The sequence below is a fragment of the Protomyctophum parallelum genome (genome assembly GCF_964188405.1).
Source record: "Protomyctophum parallelum genome assembly, chromosome: 11".
NCBI lineage: Eukaryota > Metazoa > Chordata > Actinopteri > Myctophiformes > Myctophidae > Protomyctophum > Protomyctophum parallelum.
Genome location: NC_139707.1, coordinates 50,667,542 through 50,693,156, shown reverse-complemented (window position 1 = coordinate 50,693,156; position 25,615 = coordinate 50,667,542). Strand labels below are relative to the sequence as shown.

General features: G+C 45.1%; 1 protein-coding gene across 1 annotated transcript in view; it reads right to left on the bottom strand.

Annotated features, from left to right (window-relative positions):
* The window catches only part of pex6 (peroxisomal biogenesis factor 6), a gene marked incomplete at its 5' end in the record, with an annotated part of 32,014 nt that extends 6,719 nt beyond the window's left edge, over positions 1-25,295 (bottom strand). The window contains 16 exons of the mRNA XM_083776866.1: positions 392-524; positions 895-962; positions 1,167-1,353; positions 2,749-2,957; positions 3,548-3,650; positions 4,426-4,559; positions 7,076-7,226; positions 8,750-8,833; positions 10,922-11,127; positions 11,478-11,636; positions 15,467-15,741; positions 16,899-17,139; positions 18,611-18,739; positions 20,136-20,224; positions 20,384-20,601; positions 25,102-25,295. Coding sequence (XP_083632992.1) covers positions 392-524; positions 895-962; positions 1,167-1,353; positions 2,749-2,957; positions 3,548-3,650; positions 4,426-4,559; positions 7,076-7,226; positions 8,750-8,833; positions 10,922-11,127; positions 11,478-11,636; positions 15,467-15,741; positions 16,899-17,139; positions 18,611-18,739; positions 20,136-20,224; positions 20,384-20,601; positions 25,102-25,295 — 2,580 coding nt within the window. The remainder of the gene's footprint in view (positions 1-391; positions 525-894; positions 963-1,166; positions 1,354-2,748; positions 2,958-3,547; positions 3,651-4,425; positions 4,560-7,075; positions 7,227-8,749; positions 8,834-10,921; positions 11,128-11,477; positions 11,637-15,466; positions 15,742-16,898; positions 17,140-18,610; positions 18,740-20,135; positions 20,225-20,383; positions 20,602-25,101) is intronic.
* Positions 25,296-25,615: the final 320 nt, after the last annotated feature.

Sequence of the window (25,615 nt, the reverse complement as noted above, 5' to 3'; positions counted from 1 at the left end):
CATCGTCAACATGTCTGTACAGTGTACACGGACAAATGTGTCCGTGGCAAATGTTAGATTTTCTGTTTTACACACCATTAGAAATCACTGTTCGTGCCTGTCGGCCACCGGCCTACTTGAGAACGATGCCACGCGCCCGAGAGGCATCCTAACCAGATGCCCGGACCACCTCAGCTGGCTCCTTTCCAGGCGAAGGAGCAGCGGTTCTACTCCGAGTCTCTCTCGTGTGACTGAACTTCTCACCCTATCTCTGAGGGAGACGCCAGCCACCCGTCGAAGAAAACTCATTTCGACCGCTCGTATTCGCGACGTCATTCTTTCGGTCGGTGATGTCATCGTCCGCGACAAAAATGGAATGTTTGTGACGAGCGTTTGATCATCATGTTTTTACCTTTGGCGCTCCAACCGCGGAGGACAGCGCCCTCTGCAGGACGTCCAGAGCACTGCTGAAGTCCTCGCTGTGAACGACCACACCGCTGGACGCCAGGAGCTGTTCCTGCTCCATGCTGCCCCCTAGTGACGCACTGCACACGCACACACACACACACACACACACACACACACACACACACACACACACACACACACAGGTTAGTATATTATCAGACGACTAACTTGTTCAAACTGAGACTTGTTCTTTGCATCTTCTGTAGTTTGTATCGATACTTTTGACCTTTAAGAATTCTGCACCTGACGAATAACCTAGATAAATAAATGAATAAATGACACTAAAACTAATGAAAACTAAGCGTTTTAAACTAATTTAAACTAAACTAAAACTAAACTATAATTGAATAGCCAAAAATGTTCTACACTTGACACACACACAAGTAAGTAGGTGTGTGTGTGTGTGTGTGTGTGTGTGTGCGTGCGCGTGGTGTGTGCGCGTCTCACCACAGCCTCCTGTGTGCAGCTCTCCCTGCTTCAGTCAGCAGAGCACAGAGGTCTCCTAAAACAAGACCCTGACACGCACACACACACACACACACGCACACGCACACGCACACGCACACGCACACACATCTCCTAAAACCAGACCCTGAGATGGATGACATCATGATCATGACATAATAATAATAATAATAATAATAATAATAATAATAATAATAATAATAATAATAATAATAATAATAATAATAATAATAATAATAATAATATTGACTCACGGCTGTCTGCTTGGCCAGACGTGATAGGCTCACGTCCCTGCCCAGGGGGAGGGGCTTGCTGAGGCTCTCCAACATGCCCCGCCTCTCCTCCTCATTGGGGGCAAACAGAGACACCTGGTGGACAAACACCTGCATGACGTCCGGACACACTTCCCTGGGACTGGAGACCGTCGCTATGACAACCACACTGTGGGGGGGGGGAGCCAATGAGGAGAGGTTTAATTACAGACCGTTTAGAAATAGATGTTATTTTGTAGAACGACAACATTTAACAATCCGACACTGTTACTGAAAAACACTCAATATCACCATTACTTCACCTGTGTGGGGCGTTGCTAACGAGCTCTTAACAAGCTAATAGTTCACCTGTGTGGGGCGTTGCTAACGAGCTCTTAACGAGATAATAGTTCACCTGTGTGGGTCGGTGCTAACGAGCTCTTAACCAGCTAATTGTCACAGTCTGTGTGGGAGTGTGGGCGTGTCTGAACCACCTGCATTCTATCCCATGCCCACAGTGTTTAGGTCTCTCTGCAATCCTTGCCAGATTGTCTTGTAGGGCTGACCCAAAGAAATCGATTAATCGATGTTCAATCGATACGCACGGGAATCGATTTTAAAATTTTGAATCGAATAGTCATTAAAAAAAAAAGCGGCCGCTTTTGGTCCGCGAGACGGCCCCATTTGGTCCGCGAGCCATGATCGCGCCTCGCAGCACCGCAACGCCTCCTCCCCTCTCCCCCTCACTACTCGTGGTAACAACAAGGAAGTCAACACACACACACACACACACAGCAGCCTGCCCTGCACTCATGCCACCACAAAATAAATCTAAAGTGTGGTTGCATTTTAGAATATGCAAGGAGAACAAAGAACAAGTGGTGTACAGTGTCAACTATGTGACAAGAAATTGGCGTATCACATACGGGATGGCGCAAATGGGGAGAAAAATCGGCGGGATTTCACGCATGGGACAGGGGAAAAAGCCCTAGACCTCCTGGGCTCCAGGCGCGCTAATTTTAGCCGCGGTCATCCACACTTTTCTACCCCAAGAAAGAGCCTCGTCGGAAGGGTCTGAGAGCGACGTAGACCGCGGCGCAAATTAGCGCGCCTGGAGCTCCAGGACTGGTGGTTTTTTTGGTGTTTTCACATCTGAGTTTCAATCGGAAGAGAAGCTTTGATTATAGGCTATATATATTTTGTTTTGAGAGGTAATGCCTGCGTCAGGCAGTTGACTTGTTACGGTCGAATCTTTTATTAAGCCTAATTATTTGTGCGACACTGCTTTCATGAAGGCTGCAACAGTTGTTGCTTCAATGCTTATCGTTTTAAATAAATGAGACCAATCCAAGCATGCCTTTCTCTCCGCTATTGTTTAAGGTGCGCGCCTCGCATCGCGCACCTCGCACCTCTTATCGCAACCCCCCCCCCCCCGTTGGGTTTCGAAGCGTCGAAGATCGAATTTCTTTTATATCGAAGCGTTGATCATCAAAAACGTAATCGAAGGTCAGCCCTATTGTCTCGTGACCTTCCAAGCACTATTCAAGCCTTGTGCTAACGATCTCTTGACGAGCTCTCAGTTCACCTGTGTGGGACGGAGCCGGCGAGCTGGCAGAGCGTGCTCCAGACGCGGCTGTCCCCCGGCGGGGCGTCCTGAGGCCCCGGGGGGGCCAGGAGCCGCAGGTTCCTCAGCAGGAGGACGCAGGGTTGATGGTTCCACGCCCGCTGGAACAGCGCCCGGAGGCGCGCCTCGCACGACCCCGCCGTCTCCCCACACACACCCACACAGTCCGCCTGCACGTGCACACACGCGCGCACGCGCGCACGCACACACACACACACACACACACACACAATGTACAATGTAGCAGAGCAGACGCTCTTAACCCATTTTGGGGCGGGAACCCCTTTTGGTGTTAGCATCATGCTATGCTTTAGCTATTGAAAAATAGCAGATCTACAAGCTCGTAGCGCGCCAACGAGTGGCGCGCTACGAGCTTGTAGGTCTGCTATTTTTGGAAAATCGAAGAACGACTGACGTAGAAACATAGCTTTTTCAGAAAACTGTCAGGATGTAGAAGACGTTTTTAGAATCTGATCTCAGGTCAGAATGGGTTAAATCCAGAGCGATTTACAGTAAGCCAGAACAAGACATGGTGATAAAATACATCACATACATACAGTAGACACTAGTGGTGAAGAGATTATTTTAGATTAGTTTGGTCATACGCACGCACGCACGCACGCACGCACGCACGCACGCACACACACACACGCACGCACACACGCACACACACACGCACGTACGCACATGAAGTGTTTACCTTCAGCATGTGGAGGTGGATGTACAGTAGATGTACAGTAGATGTACAGTAAGTGTTTACCTTCAGCAGGTGGAGGTGGAGTCTCCTGCAGACCGCCCGGACCGCCGTGGTTTTCCCCCCCCCTCTGGGACCCTGGAGCAGCACCGTGCACGCACACACACACCTGTGGTGCACACGCGCGCACACACACACGCACACACACACACACACACACACACACACACACACAGACACACACACACACACGCCATGCGTTTGGATCATGTTTTCAAATATAACTGCAAATACACCAGATGTCATTATAATTGACGAGAACAGCAGAGAGGTTTTTCTATTGGAAGTCGGGGCTGTGCTTTTGATTCAAGTTTAGAGGAAGCTTTCCTTCCTAAACAAGTAAAATATCTACCATTAGTACAGGCCATTATACAACTGTGTTATAGGTGTCAGCTCATTGTTTTTATAGTTGGCAGCCTGGGCAATGATGTCCACATGGTCTAGTGGTCAGAGGCTCGTGTTGTCCAAGTGTAAGGCAAAGCAGCTCGCAACATACTGTTCAATCTCCTCCATTATAGGCAGTCGGTCTATTTGGAGGAGAAGGTGCTTTTTGTACCCATGGTTTACTTTCGGTGTTGGTAATATTATGACAGACTGAAGTGACCAATGTTGTCTGTGAATAAGTTCATGTGTTGCCTATATATATCCTGTACATTTAGGGCTTGTTTGGACTCAAGCACTGAGACACGTGATGTTTCGAGTGCGTAGTATATCAGAAGCAACTGAAAATATTTGTGCCCTTGATAATGTATTTTATAAATGTGGACTCAAATAAAGAAATCAAAATGTGTGTGTGTGTGTGTGTGTGTGTGTGTGTGTATATATGTGCATGTGTGTGAGTGAGTGTGTGTGTGTGTGCGTGCGTAACGTGTGTGTGAGTGTACCTGTGTGTGAGGTGTGGGCTGATGACATCACACAGAGAGGTCACCGTAGAGGTCAGACCAGCTGGACAGAGGTCGTTGAACAGAGACTCATCGCCCACACGTAACCATGGAGACGGACTGTTGGTACACGCCCCCTACACACACACACACACACGCACACACGCACACACACACACACACGCACACGCACACGCACACACACGCACACACACACACACACACACACACACATAAAGCCACTTCCAAGGACTGCAGATCCTCTTGACAGTAGCAGATACAGATTATATATATATATATATATATATATATATATATATAATGAATACAGGTGTGATTTTATTTGCCCATCGGTGTGGTTTGGAAACCCCTCTAAACACAGGACAGATAGGGAGGACAATAGATGCTACATCTGGGGGTAATTTTTATCAACCATTTATTGAAAGTCTTTTAGTGTTGTTGCTTTTTTTTCTATTTTTTTTTCTTCTCCTCTTCTTTCCTTCTGTGAAGCAACAAGGCCAGCGTAATGGTGTTGTGAAAGTCTGCTCTAATATGATTGGATCCCCGGCATCCAGCAAAGAGACTGGCTCTCCCTCTGGGAGAGAAACAGGTTGGCCTACAAAGACCTCTTCAGCACCACGGACAGCGTCTCTAATACAGCTCTACTGCTGTGTGACCTCTTCAGCACCACGGACAGCGTCTCTAATACAGCTCTACTGCTGTGTGACCTCTTCAGCACCACGGACAGCGTCTCTAATACAGCTCTACTGCTGTGTGACCTCTTCAGCACCACGGACAGCGTCTCTAATACAGCTCTACTGCTTTGTGACCTCTTCAGCACCACGGACAGCGTCTCTAATACAGCTCTACTGCTGTGAGACCTCTTCAGCACCACGGACAGCGTCTCTGATACAGCTCTACTGCTGTGTGACCTCTTCAGCACCACGGACAGCGTCTCTGATACAGCTCTACTGCTGTGTGACCTCTTCAGCACCACGGACAGCGTCTCTAATACAGCTCTACTGCTGTGTGACCTCTTCAGCACCACGGACAGCGTCTCTGATACAGCTCTACTGCTGTGTGACCTCTTCAGCACCACGGACAGCGTCTCTAATACAGCTATACTGCTGTGTGACCTCTTCAGCACCACGGACAGCGTCTCTAATACAGCTCTACTGCTGTGTGACCTCTTCAGCACCACAGACAGCGTCTCTAGGCCGTCAGGCCTCCTCTGACTCATGCACAGCCTGCGCAGCGGTGTTGTTTTTGGCAGCAAATTTCTATTTTAGTTTTAGTCACATTTTAGTCACCTGGAATGTCTTAGTGTTAGTCTATAGTTTTAGTCGACTAAATGTCATAAGATTTTAGTCGACTAAATCTACAGTTGATTTAGTCGACTAAAATGTATTTTGTCGGGTCTTGACGCCGTCGTAATGAGTGTTTTTACACTTGCTGAAAATAGCCGATCTACAAGCTCACAACGCGTCCCTTGCGTCGCACTGTGAGCTTGTAGATCTGCTATTTTCAGCATGCAGCCAAGTGTAAAATTGTCAGTATATTTAGTCTTAGTTTTAGTCATCGTGGCTTAGTTTTCATTTAGTTTCCATTTGTTTTTGTCAGTGAAAAAAGGTAGTCGACGAACATTTTTCGTCTTAGTTTTAGTCGACGAAAACAACACTGCTGCGCAGAGCAGCGCAGTCACACATTACGGAGTACAGACCAAGAGTGTTCTGTGAGGAGTTCTGTCTCCCCGCTGTGTTAGCTTTTTTAACGTAGCTGGTCACTCGTATTTCTTTATGTAAGATAAAGAATCCGATGTACGCGGAGAACTAAAGAGGACAGTTGCCAAAGCCCACATACAATTACATCCTACTTGTTGCTGTATTAGCGATAAGCTAACTAGCTAAAGCCATCGACAGTAAACACAATATAGCTAGGCTAGCTAGGCAATCGGTTGCTGTGTGTGTGTGTGTGTGTGTGTGTGTGTGTGTGTGTGTGTGTGTGCGTGTGTGTGTGTGTGTGTGTGTGTGTGTGTGTGTGTGTGTGTGTGTGCGTGTGTGTGTGTGTGATTCCGGATATTACTAATACTACTAATCAAAATAATAGTTTGAGTAGGCTGGCCTTAGACAGGATGCATTGAATAATATCTGAATAGATTATGAAACTTTATTTATTTGGATTTATTTTTTATAATTATAAATGATGATGAAGTATAGTATAAGTATAGTTATAAATAAGGAATAGAAACCAAGATAATGTGGTTGACAGGTCAGAAAGAAATGAAACGCTGTTCTGCTTCACAACTTTACTTTTATGTTTAGGCCCACTGGTTTATAATCCATAGTTAATATAATAATATTAACTATGTATAATAATTATTATAATATTAGGCCTAATAATATTACAATTTAAAAAAATATATATGAAAGTGCATAAGACTGCACAGCTTTTATTTGTAATAAACGTTAAACCCTCAGAAATCGCTGTGGTTGCGTGGTATCGAAAATGGAATCGAAATATCAATACTTTTCCAAATATCGTATCGAAGTTGAAAATCCAGTATCGTGACAACACTACTCGAGATACGACGTGTGGTGTGGTGTATTAGTGTGGTGTATTAGTGTGGTGTATTAGTGTGGTGTATTCTAGGTACCATGTAGAGGCTGGTGTTCTCTCTGTCTGCCAGGAATGCTGCTCTGATCTGATCTTCTTCAGGTCCAACAACCTTCTGTTCTTCTCCAGGTCCAGCAGCTTCTTCAGGTCTTCCTACAACCTTCTGCACTCTGAAGTGAACCACAGAACACCTGAGAGGAGATGACATGAGGAGAGAGGAGATGAGGAGAGAGGAGATGACATGAGGAGAGAGGAGATGAGGAGAGGAGATGAGGAGAGGAGAGAGGAGATGAGGAGAGGAGATGAGGAGAGGAGAGGAGATGACATGAGAGAGGAGATGACATGAGGAGAGGAGATGACATGAGGAGAGGAGATGAGGAGAGGAGATGACATGAAGAGAGAGGAGATGAGGAGAGGAGATGACATGAGGAGAGAGGAGAGGAGAGGAGAGGAGAGGATAGGAGAGGAGAGGAGAGGAGAGGAGAGGAGAGGAGAGGAGAGGAGAGGAGAGGAGAGGAGAGGAGAGGAGAGGAGAGGAGAGGAGAGGAGAGGAGAGGAGAGGAGAGGAGAGGAGAGGAGAGGAGAGGAGAGGACATGAGGAGAGGAGATGACATGAGGAGAGGAGATGACATGAGGAGAGAGGAGATAATAATAATAAAATAATAAAACTTTATTTGTATAGCACCTTTCATGACATCAAATGCAGCTCAAAGTGCTTTACAGAACAATGGAGAATAAAATAAAAGCAAAGCATAAAAGAAAAGCAAGGCAACGACATTAAAAAACAAGCAGTAATGCAATACAGTGAGGACATGAATAACAAAAAATATAAGATCACTTAAAGGCAATGTTGTAGAAGTGGGTCTTGAGCTGAGCTTTAAAAATGTCTACAGAGGCTGCCTGACGAAGGTACAGAGGGAGCTTGTTCCATGCCGATGGCCCGTAGAAGCAAAAAGCTGCTTCCCCGTATTTTTTAGTTGCCATTTTTTTAGGCAAAGCGAGCAGGCCAGCAGTGGAAGACCTTAGCGGGCGGTTTGGGACATATTTAGGCAAGCAGTCATGTAGGTAGGAAGGTGCGAGACCATTGAGGGCTTTATAGACAAGTAAAATAATTTTAAAATCAATCCTAAAAACAACCGGAAGCCAGTGCAGTGATGCCAAAACTGGAGTAATATGTTCTCTCATCTTAGTTCTAGTTAAAACTCTGGCTGCTGCATTTTGGACAAGTTGTAATCTGTCAGTTGTTTTCTTAGGCAGATGATGACATGAAGAGAGGAGATGAGGAGAGGAGATGACATGAGGAGAGAGGAGATGAGGAGAGGATATGACATGAGGAGAGAGGAGATGAGGAGATGACATGAGGAGAGAGTAGATGAGGAGAGGAGAGGAGATGACATGAAGAGAGAGGAGATGAGGAGAGAGAGGAGATGACATGAGGAGAGAGGAGATGACATGAGGAGAGAGGAGATGACATGAGGAGAGAGGAGATGAGGAGAGGAGAGGAGATGAGGAGAGAGGAGATGACATAAGGAGAGAGGATATGAAATGAGAGTAGATGAAAAGATGAAATGAGAGGAACGTTCCATTGCCGACGGTCAAATGGTTCATGCACGGTTGAGCCAGAACTGCAATATTTGGCGGAAGAAGAAGAAGAAGAAGACAAAAACACATACAAATACAATAAGGGACCATAGGCCCCTAATAATAATAATACCCGTTTATTCCATCTGTGTTGTGATGCAGCAGGTCAGGACAGTGAAGGACAGGAACCGTCAATATGTCTCCCTCACACACCAACCTGACAGACAGACAGACAGACAGACAGACAAGCCCTCATTTTCAACGTAGCCGAGACACAACGCAATAATAGGTCTGAATCTCTGGCCACGCCCATTAAAACATGTTAATAATGAATGCTCTGAGTCGACCAATGGGGACAGACATGGGTTGGTAGGTGCTCTGAGTCGACCAATGGGGACAGACATGGGTTGGTAGGTGCTCTGAGTCGACCAATAGGGACAGACGTTGGTTGAGCCTCAGGGCTTTGAGACGCTTCTAATTCATGCCAGTCCACTTCCTCACAAACAGTCCGGTTTCCGGGTGTTGACTCTGTGCTTATTTGGGCATATGCCCAAATATGGAGGAATGGTGTCATAGTACTGACACAATATGACGTAATCATGCAATGACATCACAACCATATCATTGTTCTTTATAAATAGTCCGATACACTAAACATCAGTTAGAGACTTGCAACAAGGAAACCTGAGCTGCCTTCATCCTAACAAGTTAGTCTGTAAGTTAGTTGTCAACACTCATTGACGGTGGAGCTGCTGTGTGAAATGTTTCACTGGACGATACATCTGGAAGGAGAACATAGGGAGGACCAGGCTGCTGTGGTGGTCGGACACGAGATCTACTGCTTTGGAGGAGACGTAAACCAGATAGATCACATTGAAGTACACGTCTTCAACACAGCGTCTTCATGCTGGAGGAAGTTGACCCCAGTGACCCCTGGAACAGGAGAACCTCACCTTGAGGTTCCCTCCAGGTGCTACGGTCACACAGCTGTGCTGATTGGAGACACTGTCTACCTCTGGGGAGATTTTGCTTGCAGAAACTATACACATGAGTACTACAACCACCTTTATGCATTTGATGTCGACGCCCACAGATGGTTCAAACCACAGGTTTCTGGGACCGTTCCAGAAGGGCGGTACTACCACTCAGCCTGTGTGTTGGGGAAGGTCATATTTATCCATGGAGGATTTACCCAGACTGGACCCACTAATGACATCTACAAGTTGGACACCACCTCAATGGTCTGGTCTTTAATCAACACCAGAGGAACTCCACCTCCTGTTTCATACTGTCAGTCTGCTACCATCATCGGGTCAAAGATGTTTGTATTTGGGGGCTATAGGGGGGGTCAGTACCACGACACCATCAGAGTGTTTGACACAGAGACCAACCACTGGATGAAAACACCTTCTGCACATCCTCTTCCAGAAGGACGCTATGATCATTCAGCCTTTACCTACAATGGAGAGCTGTACATATTTGGTGGTTACAATAACCAGTACTTGAATGATCTGTGGACATTCAACCCAGAAACCTTCTCCTGGAAGAAGGTTGAGCCCAAGGGGAAACGCCCACATGGGATGAAGAATATGTGCTGTTGCATGCTGGGAGATCGTGTCATCCTCTTTGGGGCAGACAACAGACAAACTTAACAAAAACACTAATCCCACTTCAATAAATAAAATGGTAAATAGATAACTTTTAACTTTTAATAGAAGCTCAGAGCAATCGCTGAAGAAGGCGGGCACCCCCCCGGGCACCCCCCCCCCCCCCCCCCCCCCCCCCCCCTTTGGCTGATCCCGCCCGTAGCTGCAGCTGATTGGTCCGGCTCAATCAATTCGACGTGGGTAAATAGAGCGTCGCAGTCCCGCCCCCTTTCAGAACGGCGAGTGGCCCAGGAAATGATTCTCCATTCATGTTTCCCATAGACATTTCAAAACGTATTTATTTAAAGACCTTTTAAGCGTCGTACGAAGCCAACTCTTGTCGTGACAAATCATGACAACACACACAATATTAACAACAAACAAAGTGTTGTAACCTGCCGTTTTTTTCTACTTTCTAATTCTTAGTTTGGCCCTAAAAATTGTGTTTGTTGTCATGGTTTGTCACGACAAGAGTTGTCTTTGTCTGCGGCGTATAAACGTCTTTAAATAAATACTTTCTGAAAAGTCTATGAGGAAAATGAACAGGGATTTATTTTCCGGGTCTCTCGAGGGGGGGGGCGGGGCTGCGGCGCTCTATTGACGACTGTTCCATGCAATATCAATGACCCCTGTACCTCTGACCCCAGCCAATGACTGACCTGGGCGTGGTGAAGTGTCTCTGGAGCAGGTCGTCATAGCAACCGCTTTGTTGTTGTTGTTTGCAGCGAGGGCAGAGGACGGGCTGGATGTGGAGCTGCCATCCGATTGGAGGACGCACGCGACGACACTCGCTGTCCGACCGCCGGGAGGCGGGGCTATCACTCTGCAGGGGGGAGGGGCCAACAGCCACGCCTGGCCTCCATCTCTGCCGTGATTGGTCAGTGGACAGGAAGTGTTCATTTAGAAACACAAACAACAAATAAACTACAGTTTAGAAACAAGACCAAATAAACAACTACACTTTAGAAACAAGCCCAAACAAACAACTACACTTTAGAAACAAGACCAAATAAACACTACACTTTAGAAACAAGACTAAATAAACAACTACACTTTAGAAACAAGCCCAAATAAACAACTACACTTTAGAAACAAGACCAAATAAACCACTACACTTTAGAAACAAGACCAAATAAACAACTACACTTTAGAAACAAGACCAAATAAACAACTACACTTTAGAAAAAAGCCCAAATAAACCACTACAATAATGACCTTCATCCTTAACCGGGTGTTGTTGACATGAAGTGGACTCCCATTGGTCAGGTCGTCGACAGGAAGTGGGCTCCCATTGGTCAGGTTGAACCAGAGTGTGGATGTTATTAGGGCAGTGTCTTCGGGTTGCCGTGGTAACCCCAGGTCCGCCACAAGCACCTGGCACAGCACAGAATCAGGGTTGTTTTCGTCGACTAAAACTAAGACTAAAAATGTTCGTCGACTACGTTTTTCCACCGACTAAAACTAAATGAAAACTAAATGAAAACTAAGATATGATGACTAAAACTAAGACTAAATATATTGACAATTTTCTTTTTTTTTATATATATATATTTCTTATCCCACAATTTTGTAACCCATTTTTCACCCCTGTGTCAATCATCTAATGTGATCCTGGGCTCTACACACCCTCCACCAACCTAGTCCCCATATATGGGGGACAAGGGGAGAGCAACCTAGTCCCCATATATGGGGGACAAGGGGAGAGCAACCTAGTCCCCATATATATATGGGGGACAAGGGGAGAGCAACGGACTTGAACTCATGCTTCCTTCATGCCTGAGTGTCCAAGTTGCTCCTTTACACCTGACAGGGGGGAGTTTCCCTGGTTGGACGTAGCGCGTGGAAGGAACACGTTATTCCAACCAGTTCCTTTCCCCTCCATCAGGCGCCCCGGCTGGCCAGGGGGAGGCAGTTTAGTGACCAGGATTACTGCATGTTTTTTTGTGAGGGTACCTACCCTAGGGGACACGGGGAGAACATGCAATCTCCACACAGAAAGGCCCTTTCGCCAACCCCGCCTTCGGGTATGGGCACTGATGACGCGGAGGAGGAATATATTGATATAATATATTGACAATATTCAACAAATAGCGCATTCCCGTGAATTTGTTGTGTGCTGTGCTCGTTTCGTGGACACGCCCCCCCCCCCCCCCCCCCCGCCCCCCCCCCCCCCCCGCGACTCACCAGACCTGGATTCTGTTTAGCTTTTTCTTTTTTGTGCGTTGTTTCGAAAATATTGAACAATTTACAATTTACAATTTAGGCATTTAGCAGACGCTCTTAATCCAGAGCGATTTACATTAAGCAAGAACAAAAAGCATGGGAATACATCACATAAAAAGCATTTATCATGAAACATGCGTAAGCTAAGAAAGTAACAGTGGAATATCTATATAATGAAACTATACATATATACTACTATGCTATACATTATGTACTATGACGTGCTATGACTACATACAATGCAATTATAGTGCTGTCTACATAACATGCTATAAGTCTGTATCAAATGCTATCTAAGTCTACAGAAATGCTATCTAAGGGGGTGGGGTAAGTGCTATGGGCCATGATGGAGTCTGAAAAGGTGGGTTTTCAGACTACGAACCAATGAAAAGTAGTAAAAAGTGCTTTGGACAAAACCTCTTAACTCCATTGGACCCTCCTCCACCACGTCTCCCCCTCTCTCATGGAAGTAATTGACAATATATAAAATTATACAACACCAACGTTGATGAGGCGGCTGTATTGCTTTGTTGAAAAAATATATATAAGGTTTTCTCATTCCAGGCCAGCAGGGGGCACCAGTAGTTCAGAAAACCGCCAACTGTTCACCACCATTCTATTTGGCTGTAGAAGAAGAGGTGATCTCGTCGATCGCGTTAATCACTCGCTAAGAGTCTTTAGAAGCGTTCATATTTTAGACGTGCGGTCACGGGGGAGAGCTATTGAGACACTAAACACAGTCGCTGTATTCATCCAGCGTCATTTGAAATGGAATACTCTTCATCAGACCAGTGTGTGTCCAGTGGAAACCTCGTATGAATTAGGGGTGCAACGGTTCAGTTAGACCACGGTTCGGTTCGAACCTTGGTATGGGGGCCATGGTTTCGGTTCGGTTTCGGTACAGTAAAAAAAAAATTACACCCGTGTGAAGTGACCCCCAGGAACGCGCCCAGGGGGCCGGGCCGGTTCCGGCGAGCCGCCCCGTGTCCGAAACGGTTGAGAAATGACAGAGTTACTGTGTGCCGGTCCCTCTACTGTACCCTCTACTGTAATGTACTGTACTGTCACTGTACTGGCACACACGAAATCATCATATATACAGTTAATAATGTGCGTGTGTGTGTTTGTGTGTGTGTTAGGTTGCGCACAGGTGGTGAAAAACAACCATGCTGTTTTCATGCCCATACCCAGCCAGCCAGCCAGGCAGGCAGTGGCTTGCACCACTCAAAAACGTTTTTTTATAGCATTTTCTTTATCATCATCATTTTCAAGGGGGAAAAAATGCACATATGCGCTCACACGGGGCAGTAAACACATGCAGGGAAGAGGAGAGGGATTCACACAGTGAATGCGTCGTGTCGCACGGAAAAATACAAAAGTTTACAATAAGTCTACATAAGGATATTATGCTTATATTATTATAAGAAGGGCTTCTATCTACAGTCATGGATTGGACATGGACTCATGGAGTATTTTGTTGGGACTTTTCTGACGGAATTAATGTCCTGCTGCGGGTTGTTTTTGCTCTCACTCTCCCTCTTAATTAGCACTCAAACAGCGAGTGCAGATGCAGAATCAGATCTGAACAAACCTTACAAAGACCGTGCTTAGAAGCCTGTTGGCGCGAGGTTACTCCGCTGTGTGTGTCTCTGTGTATGACGATCAATAATTATTCCACAGAGTGGTCTTTTCAAGAACGACGTTTAAAGACGAGGGCTGGATTCTCCTCATCATGCCGTCTCTCTCTGTGTGTGTGTGTGTGTGTGTAGGGGGTGGGCCGACAGAGTGCTACACTTCTGTGACCGAAAGAGTGCTAGACTTCTAAGTAGGCCGGTCTGTGACCGAGAAATACATTCTTCGCAGCCGTTCGGTACAGCATACACGGTTCAATGCGCTCTAATGATTAGAGCGCATTGAACCGTGTATGCTGTACCGAACGGTTCGGTTTCAAACCGAAAACCGTTGCACCCCTAGTATGAATCTGATCTCAGGTCAGAATGGGTTAATCAGACCAGTGTGTGTCTAGTGGAAACCTCGTATGAATCTGATCTCAGGTCAGAATGGGTTAATCAGACCAGTGTGTGTCCAGTGGAAACCTCGTATGAATCTGATCTCAGGTCAGAATGGGTTAATCAGACCAGTGTGTGTCCAGTGGAAACCTCATATGAATCTGATCTCAGGTCAGAATGGGTTAAAAAGGTCTAGAAAGGACCTCATCCTCCACCTTGATCTTTGTTCAACGCATCGAGACTGAAGGGGGAAGCAATGGAACACGGAGCTGCCGATCGATGCGAGCTTTGATTAGCGGTAAGACAACTTTTATAGTTTTATCATTCATTAATCAGAGCGCTGATTAACACGTTAAAGGCGTCGTTGGCGGAGCAGGATGTCATTAAAAAAGACGTTAAAAGGAGTCCTTAGCCAGGGCCGGGTTAATTTCCTGAACGATGTATATTTTGGAGTTATGCGGTTTTCTCCCGACAGCAGAGATATAAGTAAAGTATGTAAATGTTTACCTATCTGCTGCGTTCGGCCCAGCAGATAGGTAATATAAAGTATAAATGTAATAAAGTATATTAGTATATAAGTAAGTATGTAAATGTTTACCTATCTGCTGCGTTCGGCCCAGCAGTTAGGTAATATAAAGTATAAATGTAATAAAGTATATTAGTATATAAGTAAAGTATGTAAATGTTTACCTATCTGTGGTCGGCCCAGCAGATAGGTAATATAAAGTATAAATAGTATATTATATTATATTAGTATTATAAGTATATTAGTATATGTAAAGTTGAACTGTGTTGAACAGTAAAGTATGTAAATGTTTACCTGGGCCGGTCGCTGCGTTGGGCCTATAGCAGGAGAACCCATTCTGTGTTGAACAGTAAAGTATGTAAATGTTTACCTGGGCCGGTCGCTGCGTTGGGCCTATAGCAGGAGAACCCATTCTGTGTTGAACAGTAAAGTATGTAAATGTTTACCTGGGCCGGTCGCTGCGTTGGGCCTAGCAGGAGAACCCATTCTGTGTTGAACAGACCCAGTCTGAGAAGGAGCTGCTTGTTCACAAACACACAGCTGTCCACATCCAGGCCTAGGTCCAGACCCAGGCCCAGACCCAGACCCAGGGGTCCGTCTCCGTCGCGGACCACCCGCCCACGCTCTGGGACCAAACGTCTTGTTAGCACCCGAACCTCCACCTGGTACTCTGGAGCCCCCCCGCCGCCCCCCCGGAGGGCCCCGCTGCACCCGAGGAACCCTGATGAGAGAGCACGCACGCACACGCACGCACACACGCACACACAGAGGTTGGCATGGGTGCCAACATTGGCACATGGGACTTTATTTTTTCTTTTCAACCAATGACAAAGCTTCTAGGAACATCTTAGAATCCTATCCCGGTCAAACTCCGTCTTTTAAAGGGAACGCGTACCGCTGGCACTGGGAACTGGGGTCTATGCTAACAGCTAGTGGTAGAGTTAATTAATGGAACTGGGGTCTATGCTAACAGCTAGCAGTAGAGTTAATTAATGGAACTGGGGTCTATGCTAACAGCTAGCAGTAGAGATAGTTAATTAATGGAACTGGGGTCTATGCTAACAGCTAGCGGTAGAGATAGTTAATGGAACTGGGGTCTATGCTAACAGCTAGCGGTAGAGAGAGAGTTAATGGAACCGGGGTTTATGCTAACAGCTAGCGGTAGAGAGAGATAATGGAACTGGGGTCTATGCTAACATCTAGCGGTAGAGATAGAGTTAATTGAACTGGGGTCTATGCTAACAGCTAGCGGTAGAGAGAGAGTTAATTGAACCGGGGTCTATGCTAACAGCTAGTGGTAGAGATAGAGTTAATGGAACTGGGGTTTATGCTAACAACTAGCGGTAGAGAGAGAGTTAATTGAACTGGGGTCTATGCTAACAGCTAGTGGTAGAGATAGAGTTAATGGAACTGGGGTTTATGCTAGCGGTAGAGATAGTTAAAGGACCACTTCACCACTTTTCAACCTATCTTCATATAATAGGTCCTCACTTAGAAACCGTCTTCCAGTGACATCATCATTAGGCAGATTATTTTTTTAACAATGGTTTTTTTACAAAGATGTTTAGATTTTCATTATCGTGAGAACGATGGCTTCCATTTTCGCATTGCAACTTTTTAGGACTAGAAAGCCTGCAGTTTTTATTAGCTTGTATTCCCCATCGATGATGTCACTGGAAGACGGTTTCTGAACTGCCCACAGCCCTCCTATGAGACACAGACCGAGTAGAAAAGAAATTGCGCCTATTATATGAAGATAGGTTGAAAAGTGGTGAAGTGGTCCTTTAATTGAACATCTTTGATAAATCTTGAAAGTGCTTCTGATGTTTCATGTTAAATTATTTTATCATTAAACTGGGAGTGACCTTTGACCTTTACCTGCATCGCCGAAGAGACCGCTGGCCAGGTGTGCAAAGTCTGATGCAAACACCGATGATGATGATGTCACTGCCCCGCCCCCGCCCACCGATGATGTCACCAGTGGCCCGGAGGAGGAGAAAGGGGGAGGAGCTTCACAGACGGCGCCGTCGGTCACCACGACGACCGTATCGCTGGTCAACGCTCCGCGTCGGACCGGGCGACACTCCAACACCACGAGCTCCTCAAAGTACCGCTGGAACTGACAGGGTTAAACCGGTTTAGACCTGAAACTGACAGGGTTAAACCGGTTTAGACCTGGAACTGACAGGGTTAAACCGGTTTAGACCTGGAACTGACAGGGTTAAACTGGTTTAGACCTGGAACTGACAGGGTTAAACTGGTTTAGACCTGGAACTGACAGGGTTAAACTGGTTTAGACCTGGAACTGACAGGGTTAAACCGGTTTAGACCTGGAACTGACAGGGTTAAACTGGTTTAGACCTGGAACTGACAGGGTTAAACTGGTTTAAACCTGGAACTGACAGGGTTAAACTGGTTTAAACCTGGAACTGACAGGGTTAAACTGGTTTAGACCTGGAACTGACAGGATTAAACTGGTTTAGACCTGGAACTGACAGGGTTAAACTGGTTTAGACCTGGAACTGACAGGGTTAAACCGGTTTAGACCTGGAACTGACAGGGTTAAACTGGTTTAAACCTGGAACTGACAGGATTAAACTGGTTTAGACCTGGAACTGACAGGGTTAAACTGGTTTAGACCTGGAACTGACAAGGTTAAACTGGTTTAGACCTGGAACTGACAGGGTTAAACTGGTTTAAACCTGGAACTGACAGGATTAAACTGGTTTAGACCTGGAACTGACAGGATTAAACTGGTTTAGACCTGGAACTGACAGGGTTAAACTGGTTTAGACCTGGAACTGACAGGGTTAAACTGGTTTAGACCTGGAACTGACAGGGTTAAACTGGTTTAGACCTGGAACTGACAGGGTTAAACTGGTTTAGACCTGGAACTGACAGGGTTAAACTGGTTTAGACCTGGAACTGACAGGGTTAAACTGGTTTAGACCTGGAACTGACAGGGTTAAACTGGTTTAGACCTGGAACTGACAGGGTTAAACTGGTTTAGACCTGTAACTGACAGGTGTAACTGGTTAAGACCTGGAACTGACAGGGTTAAACTGGTTTAGACCTGGAACTGACAGGTGTAACTGGTTAAGACCTGGAACTGACAGGGTTAAACTGGTTTAGACCTGGAACTGACAGGTGTAACTGGTTAAGACCTGGAACTGACAGGATTAAACTGGTTTAGACCTGGAACTGACAGGGTTAAACTGGTTTACACCTGAGGACTGCCATTGGATTTGTTTTGAATTGTTTATGATTTTTCATGTCATGTGAAAGCGCCCAGGATTACAGCTGAACCCATTTTGGACTGAGGCCGATTCTAAAAACGCTTCTAAATCCAGTTTTCTGAAAAACGTATTCAAAAATTATTTATATAATATTTATATAGCAGCATCAACATTTTTTTTACATTTTTGAATACTGTACATACTGTACAGAACCCCAAGAGGGGTCCCCGCCCAGAAAAGGTTTCTAGAACACCAAAAGGGGTTCCCGCACAGAATGGGGTGAAAAATGGCACAATCGTGGGCTAAGAATCTACGAATGACGATAAATGATGACGATAGTGATATTGTCGTTACCTGAGTGGGGTCTTCTCCCAGGAGGCTGTGAGGAGGAGGATGAAGAGGAGGAGGAGGAGGGGAGGTACAGGGGAGGAGCAGAGGGTCTCCTTCTCTGGCCAGAACCCAGCGGGACGCCCCGAGGAGGACCTGCACATTACGATACTCGTTAATATCGTTTGACAGGCTGTATTGATGTTGGTACCATTAGGAGAGATAACAGGTTGTATTGATGTTGGTACCATTAGGAGAGATAACAGGCTGTATTGATGTTGGTACCATTAGGAGAGATAACAGGCTGTATTGATGTTGGTACCATTAGGAGAGATAACAGGTTGTATTGATGTTGGTACCATTAGGAGAGATAACAGGCTGTATTGATGTTGGTACCATTAGGAGAGATAACAGGCTGTATTGATGTTGGTACCATTAGGAGAGATAACAGGCTGTATTGGTGTTGGTACCATTAGGAGAGATAACAGGTTGTATTGATGTTGGTACCATTAGGAGAGATAACAGGCTGTATTGATGTTGGTACCATTAGGAGAGATAACAGGCTGTATTGATGTTGGTACCATTAGGAGAGATAACAGGCTGTATTGATGTTGGTACCATTAGGAGAGATAACAGGCTGTATTGATGTTGTTACCATTAGGAGAGATAACAGGCTGTATTGATGTTGGTACCATTAGGAGAGATAACAGGCTGTATTGATGTTGGTACCATTAGGAGAGATAACAGGCTGTATTGGTGTTGGTACCATTAGGAGAGATAACAGGCTGTATTGATGTTGGTACCATTAGGAGAGATAACAGGCTGTATTGATGTTGGTACCATTAGGAGAGATAACAGGTTGTATTGATGTTGGTACCATTAGGAGAGATAACAGGCTGTATTGATGTTGGTACCATTAGGAGAGATAACAGGCTGTATTGATGTTGGTACCATTAGGAGAGATAACAGGCTGTATTGATGTTGGTACCATTAGGAGAGACAACAGGCTGTATTGATGTTGGTACCATTAGGAGAGATAACAGGCTGTATTGATGTTGGTACCATTAGGAGAGATAACAGGCTGTATTGATGTTGTTACCATTAGGAGAAATAACAGGCTGTATTGATGTTGGTACCATTAGGAGAGATAACAGGCTGTATTGATGTTGTTACCATTAGGAGAGATAACAGGCTGTATTGATGTTGGTACCATTAGGAGAGATAACAGGTTGTATTGATGTTGTTACCATTAGGAGATAACAGGCTGTATTGATGTTGGTACCATTAGGAGAGATAACAGGCTGTGTTGATGTTGGTACCATTAGGAGAGATAACAGGCTGTATTGATGTCGGTACCATTAGGAGAGACTTCTTGTAAATTAATCAATGCAGATGTTTAACAATAATTTAAGTCTTGAGAGCGTGAGATGAAACCAAATGGACCTGCGCTATTTTACGTTTTATGTACATTTTGATTATCACAATTAATTACGTTATTATTTTTATTAACGTCCCCCGTCCATACCTGTAGCAGCGTTCTACTGCCCCCTACCTGTATCAGTGAGGAGAAGTGGTCGCTTGTCGCCCAGCGCAGCGTCTGTCTGCTGCTCGCTGCCAAGACCACCTTACTGAGAGGGACCACTGAGAGACAGACAGGCAGACAGACAGTTAAGACAGGCAGACAGACAGTTAAGACACGCAGACAGACAGTTAATAGCGTCTGCTAAATGCCTAAATTGTAAATTGTTCCCACTCTGGGAAGCCCTGTGACTAAAAACCAGGTCCTAAACCAACACTGACCGTCAGACACGGTCAGAGACCAGGGCGAAGGAGGAGGCAGCGGCCTAGCGGGTCGGAGCAGGCGCACGGTGCCGCGGCTCCGGTCGGAGAGCCGGTGATGTGCGAGGAACGCCAGGCTGGCGTGGAGTCTGAGCACGGCTTCATCACCACCGCCGCCATCATCATCATCATCATCCTCAGAGCTTTGCAGGTGAACGCAGATGAAGAGGCTTCTGTGACTGCAAGACAGAGAGAGATGGATGGAATTAACTATTAATGCATTAAGAAATCAATATATGAGAAACGATTAAAATGGGCTCTTTTTGAGGATGAGGAATAAAATGTAATGGGAAGTGACTTTGGTCACATGGGATGTCAATCAGATAGGACTTTTCTGTTTGATGTATGGGCTGTCAATCAGATAAGACTTTTCTGTGTGAATGTATGGGCTGTCAATCAGATAGGACTTTTCTGTGTGGATGTATGAGGGCTGTCAATCAGATAGGACTTTTCTGTGTGGATGTATGAGGGCTGTCAATCAGATAGGACTTTACTGTGTGGAACTGTGGATGTATGGGGCTGTCAATCAGGTAGGACTTTTCTGTGTGGATGTATGTATGGGCTGTCAATCAGATAGGACTTTTTATTTGGTCTGTCAGTAGCTGGTGTTGAAAAGTTTCAACATATTGAAAATATAATAGAATATGTAGCCTATACAGTATATTAAACTTTTGAGACGTATGAATCCAGCCACTAGATGGCGCCAGATGGCAGTGAGTGAGTTAAGCTGATAACCTTATGGACCTGAACATTATACCATAATTCATTGGTTCTCAACCAGTGGTCCTTGAGGGGGTTCCATGCAGCTAAATGATGTAGTTGGTAACCAAACACGTAGAAAAATAATCAGGCACAACAATGTCAATGTCTTGACAGAAAGTAGCTCATTACAACATGTCTACGGTGGATGTTCATGAAACAAATGCTTTGCAGATTGAAAAGCTTTCCCTACAGCTGCAATGTTGGTGAGTTTAACGTTGTTTAATACAAGCAGATCGCTACATTTATTTCATATTTACATGTCTTCTGTGGTCTCTAACATTACACCTAGCTACATGTTTAAGCATTTATTTCATATTTACATGTCTTCTGTGGTCTCTAACATTACACATAGCTACATGTTTAAGCATTTATTTCATATTTACATGTCTTCTGTGGTCTCTAACATTACACCTATAGCTACATGTTTAAGCATTTATTTCATATTTACATGTCTTCTGTGGTCTCTAACATTACACCTAGCTACATGTTTAAGCATTTATTTCATATTTACATGTCTACTGTGGACTCTAACATTACTAATGTGGATGCCACATCCACCACAGCATCCCTCCATTGTGGAGTGCCACAGGGCTCTATTCTTGGACCAATTCTGTTTATGTTGTATCTGCTCCCCCTAGGATCTATTTTTTGAAAACACTGTGTTTCTTTCCATTGTTACGCTGATTTATTTGCCTCTAAAGCGTAACAATCCTGACTCTTTGAAACCACTCCTTGCTTGCCTCGAGGATGTAAAAGCATGGCTGGCTTTAAACTTCCTAAACTTCAATGACAGCAAAACTGAAGTTATGGTGTTTGGGCCCACACAAGCACATGTGTCCCCTCCTGGTGTTTTAGGCCCCCTTGAGCCCTTCTTGAAGCCTACTGCCACCAATCTAGGTTTCAAAATCGACTCTGACCTAAAGATGGACAAACAAATAAATGAAGTAGTAAGAAAGAGCTTCTTCCAGCTTAGGAGGCTATCTAAGGTTAAGTCTTGTCTATCCCGCTCTGTGTATGAAACTGTAATTCATGCTTTCATTCCCTCCTTGACTACTGTAATGCCCTGTATATTGGAGTAAACCATGTTTCCATATCTCGATTACAGCTAGTCCAGAATGCAGCTGCTAGGTTACATACAGGCACACGTAAGCGAGACCACATCAGCCCTGTACTAGCCTCCCTCCACTGGCTTCCTGTGCGATACAGGATTGATTTCAATGTATTGCTCTTTGTCTTTAAGTGTCTAAATGGTTTGGCACCCATTTATTTATCTGAACTGCTGAAACCCTATGCTCCGACACGGACGCTCAGGTCCTCTGACCAGCTTCTCCTGGTGGTTCCTAAAACCAGGCTGAAGCTCAGAGGTTATCGAGCTTTTGCAGTGGCAGCTCCCAAGCTCTGGAATGAGCTGCCTCTGCACACAAGACAAGCCCCCACCCTCCAGGTGTTTAAGTCACGCCTCAAGACTTACCTTTATTCCTTGGCTTCTCCAAGCACAGTATGAGATGTTCGATGTTTAACGTGACACTGTGCATGTTGTTTGTGGTTGTTTTGTGGTTTTTAAATGAAGTTGTTTTTTAATGTTGAAGTTTTTTTTTTTTATGTTTTACTGTAAAGCACTTTGGTACAACGTTGTTGTTTTAAAATGTGCTATATAAATACAGATGGTATGGTATGGTATGGTATGGTATTACACCTAGCTACATGTTTAAGCATTTATTTCATATTTACATGTCTACTGTGGACTCTAACATTACACCTAGCTACATGTTTAAGCATTTATTTCATATTTACATGTGGTCTCTAACATTACACCTATAGCTACATGTTTAAGCATTTATTTCATATTTACATGTCTACTGTGGACTCTAACATTACACCTAGCTACATGTTTAAGCATTTATTTCATATTTACATGTCTTCTGTGGACTCTAACATTACACCTAGCTACATGTTTAAGCATTTATTTCCTATTTACATGTCTTCTGTGGACTCCAACATTACCCCTAGCTACATGCTTAAGCATTTATTTCATATTTACATGTCTTCTGTGGTCTCTAACATTACACCTAGCTACATGTTTAAGCATTTATTTCATATTTACATGTCTTCTGTGGACTCTAACATTACACCTAGCTACATTTATTTCATATTTACATGTCAATTTCAGCTCTGGCACTTATTTCAGACTAGCCCTGAAACTAGCCCTCCAAGCAGAACCCAATGGTACTGAAGTTTCTGACATTTTTGACGACCCAGACCATGGGGTCCTGTTCCAGCAGTACCCTGCCACCTGGTACGCGGACATAAATAAAACATAAACACCGTGGATAACGCCTGTCTGCGCTCTTTGACGACTTTTTTTTCGTGTGAGGGCTTCTGAATCTGTGAAGTATAAGTACCTATACATACCGCTGCGAATATCTCCTGTGGCGCGGAAGCCGTTAAGTATTTTTAATCTATGTTTGACCGATTTGGTCGCTTTGATTCTTCTTTTCCTTCCTTTAATTCCGTTTATTGACACCTCATTGTACCGCCTATCTGGCTAGCTAGTGGCGCTATAGCTATGACAGAGCAGATCAGAGGCAGGCACGTAGCCGGCACAAGCCAACCGCACACCGGGAGGCGGTACAATAAACGGTAAATAAACAAGAAGAATCAAAGCGACCAAATCGGTCAAACAAAGATTAAAAATACTTAACGGCTTCCGCGCCACAGGAGATATTCGCAGCGGTATGTATAGGTACTTATAGTTCACGAATTCAGAATAACTCAAACAAAAAAAGGCCGTCAAACGCCGCAGATACGATGTTAGCGAGCATATTTATGCCCGCGTTCCAAAATCCCCATACGAAAATATAGATATGGACAGGGACCCTACATAAAGCGACATCCAAATTTCAGAAAAGCTTTATGGAGGGTTCCGAGAGGGGCTACCCTGAAACATGACTGCCAGCCATGAAATACGAGAGCCAAGAACCATGGCTAATTTCAGACATGCTCAGTCTAGTATGTGAAGAGTCTGCCTGTGTTGTTATCTCATTAGAGAAAGTTTTTTTCTCTCCCCACCACTGTTTCTGCTTGTTAGACATGACAGAGAAGACATTGTGTTCACCTTCACAGCAGGAGGTGTGTGTGTGTGTGTGTGTGTGCCTTAGAGTATATATATTGTTAGCCCCTTTCGGGACCCTACGTAAAACTTTTCTGATCTTTTGTTGAGTTTTACGTTGGGTCCCTGCTCACTACTGTATTTTCGTATGGAAATTCCTATATGCGGAAGTGGAGATTCTCTCTAAAATAGGACCCGCGGCATGTGACGCCATTATTTTCCTTGAGTTATTCTGAATTCGGTAACTTTAAGTAGCTATACATCCAGCTGCGAATATCTCCTGTGGCGCGGAAGCCGTTAAGTATTTTTAATCTTTGTTTGACCGATTTGGTCGCTTTATTTCTTCTTGTTTGTTTACCGTTTATTGTACCGCCTCCCGGTGTGCGGTTGGCTTGTGAGGCTACGTCCCTGCCTCTGATCTGCTGTGTCATAGCTATAGCGCCACTAGCTAGCCAGATAGGCGGTACAATGACGTGTCAATAAACAAGGAAGGAAAAGAAGAATCCAAGCTTCCAAATCGGGCAAACATATATTAAAAATACTTAACGGCTTCCGCGCCACAGGAGATATTCGCAGCGGCATGTATGGGTACTTATACTTTACATATTCAGAAAGCCTCATACTGAAGAATATCGTCAAAGAGCGCGGAGAGGCGGTAAACATGTAAACATGAGCCAGTAAATGTTTTAATCAGGTGGCATGGACGACGTGGAACAGGACCCAATGCACTGGGTCGAACAAATGTCAGAAACTTCAGTAGCATTTGGGTTCTGCTTGGAGGGCTAATATATTGTGTGTGCGCGTTTACCTCTCCTCCTCCAAAGAGGAGGTGAACAGCAGGAGGTGCGATGAGGATGAGGAAGATGAGGAAGAGGTCCTAAACATCGCATCAAAGCGCCGCCTGTCGGCCAGCGCGTGCCACGGGCTGACGGTCGGAGGAAACTTGTCCCCCAGCGACGCCAACACACACACACCACCACACACCTCCATGGGCGCCGCCATCTTGGATCACGTCGTACGCAGCAGAAAAACCAAAACAAACGTTGCGTGTTGACGTCAGGATGTAGTGGGCGGGCCCTCCTAGATGCGATGAGAGGGGAGCGTCTTCTGGTTTCCATGGGGATGCGTTTGGCGCTCCGTCGAAGACTAGTATTAGTATTTAGTAACTTTTTTTTTAAAATATTTTTTTTATCCCACGATTTTGTAACCCATTTTTCACCCCTGTGTCAATCATCTAATGTGATCCTGGGCTCTACACACCCTCCACCAACCTAGTCCCCATATATGGGGGACAAGGGGAGACCAACCTAGTCCCCATATAT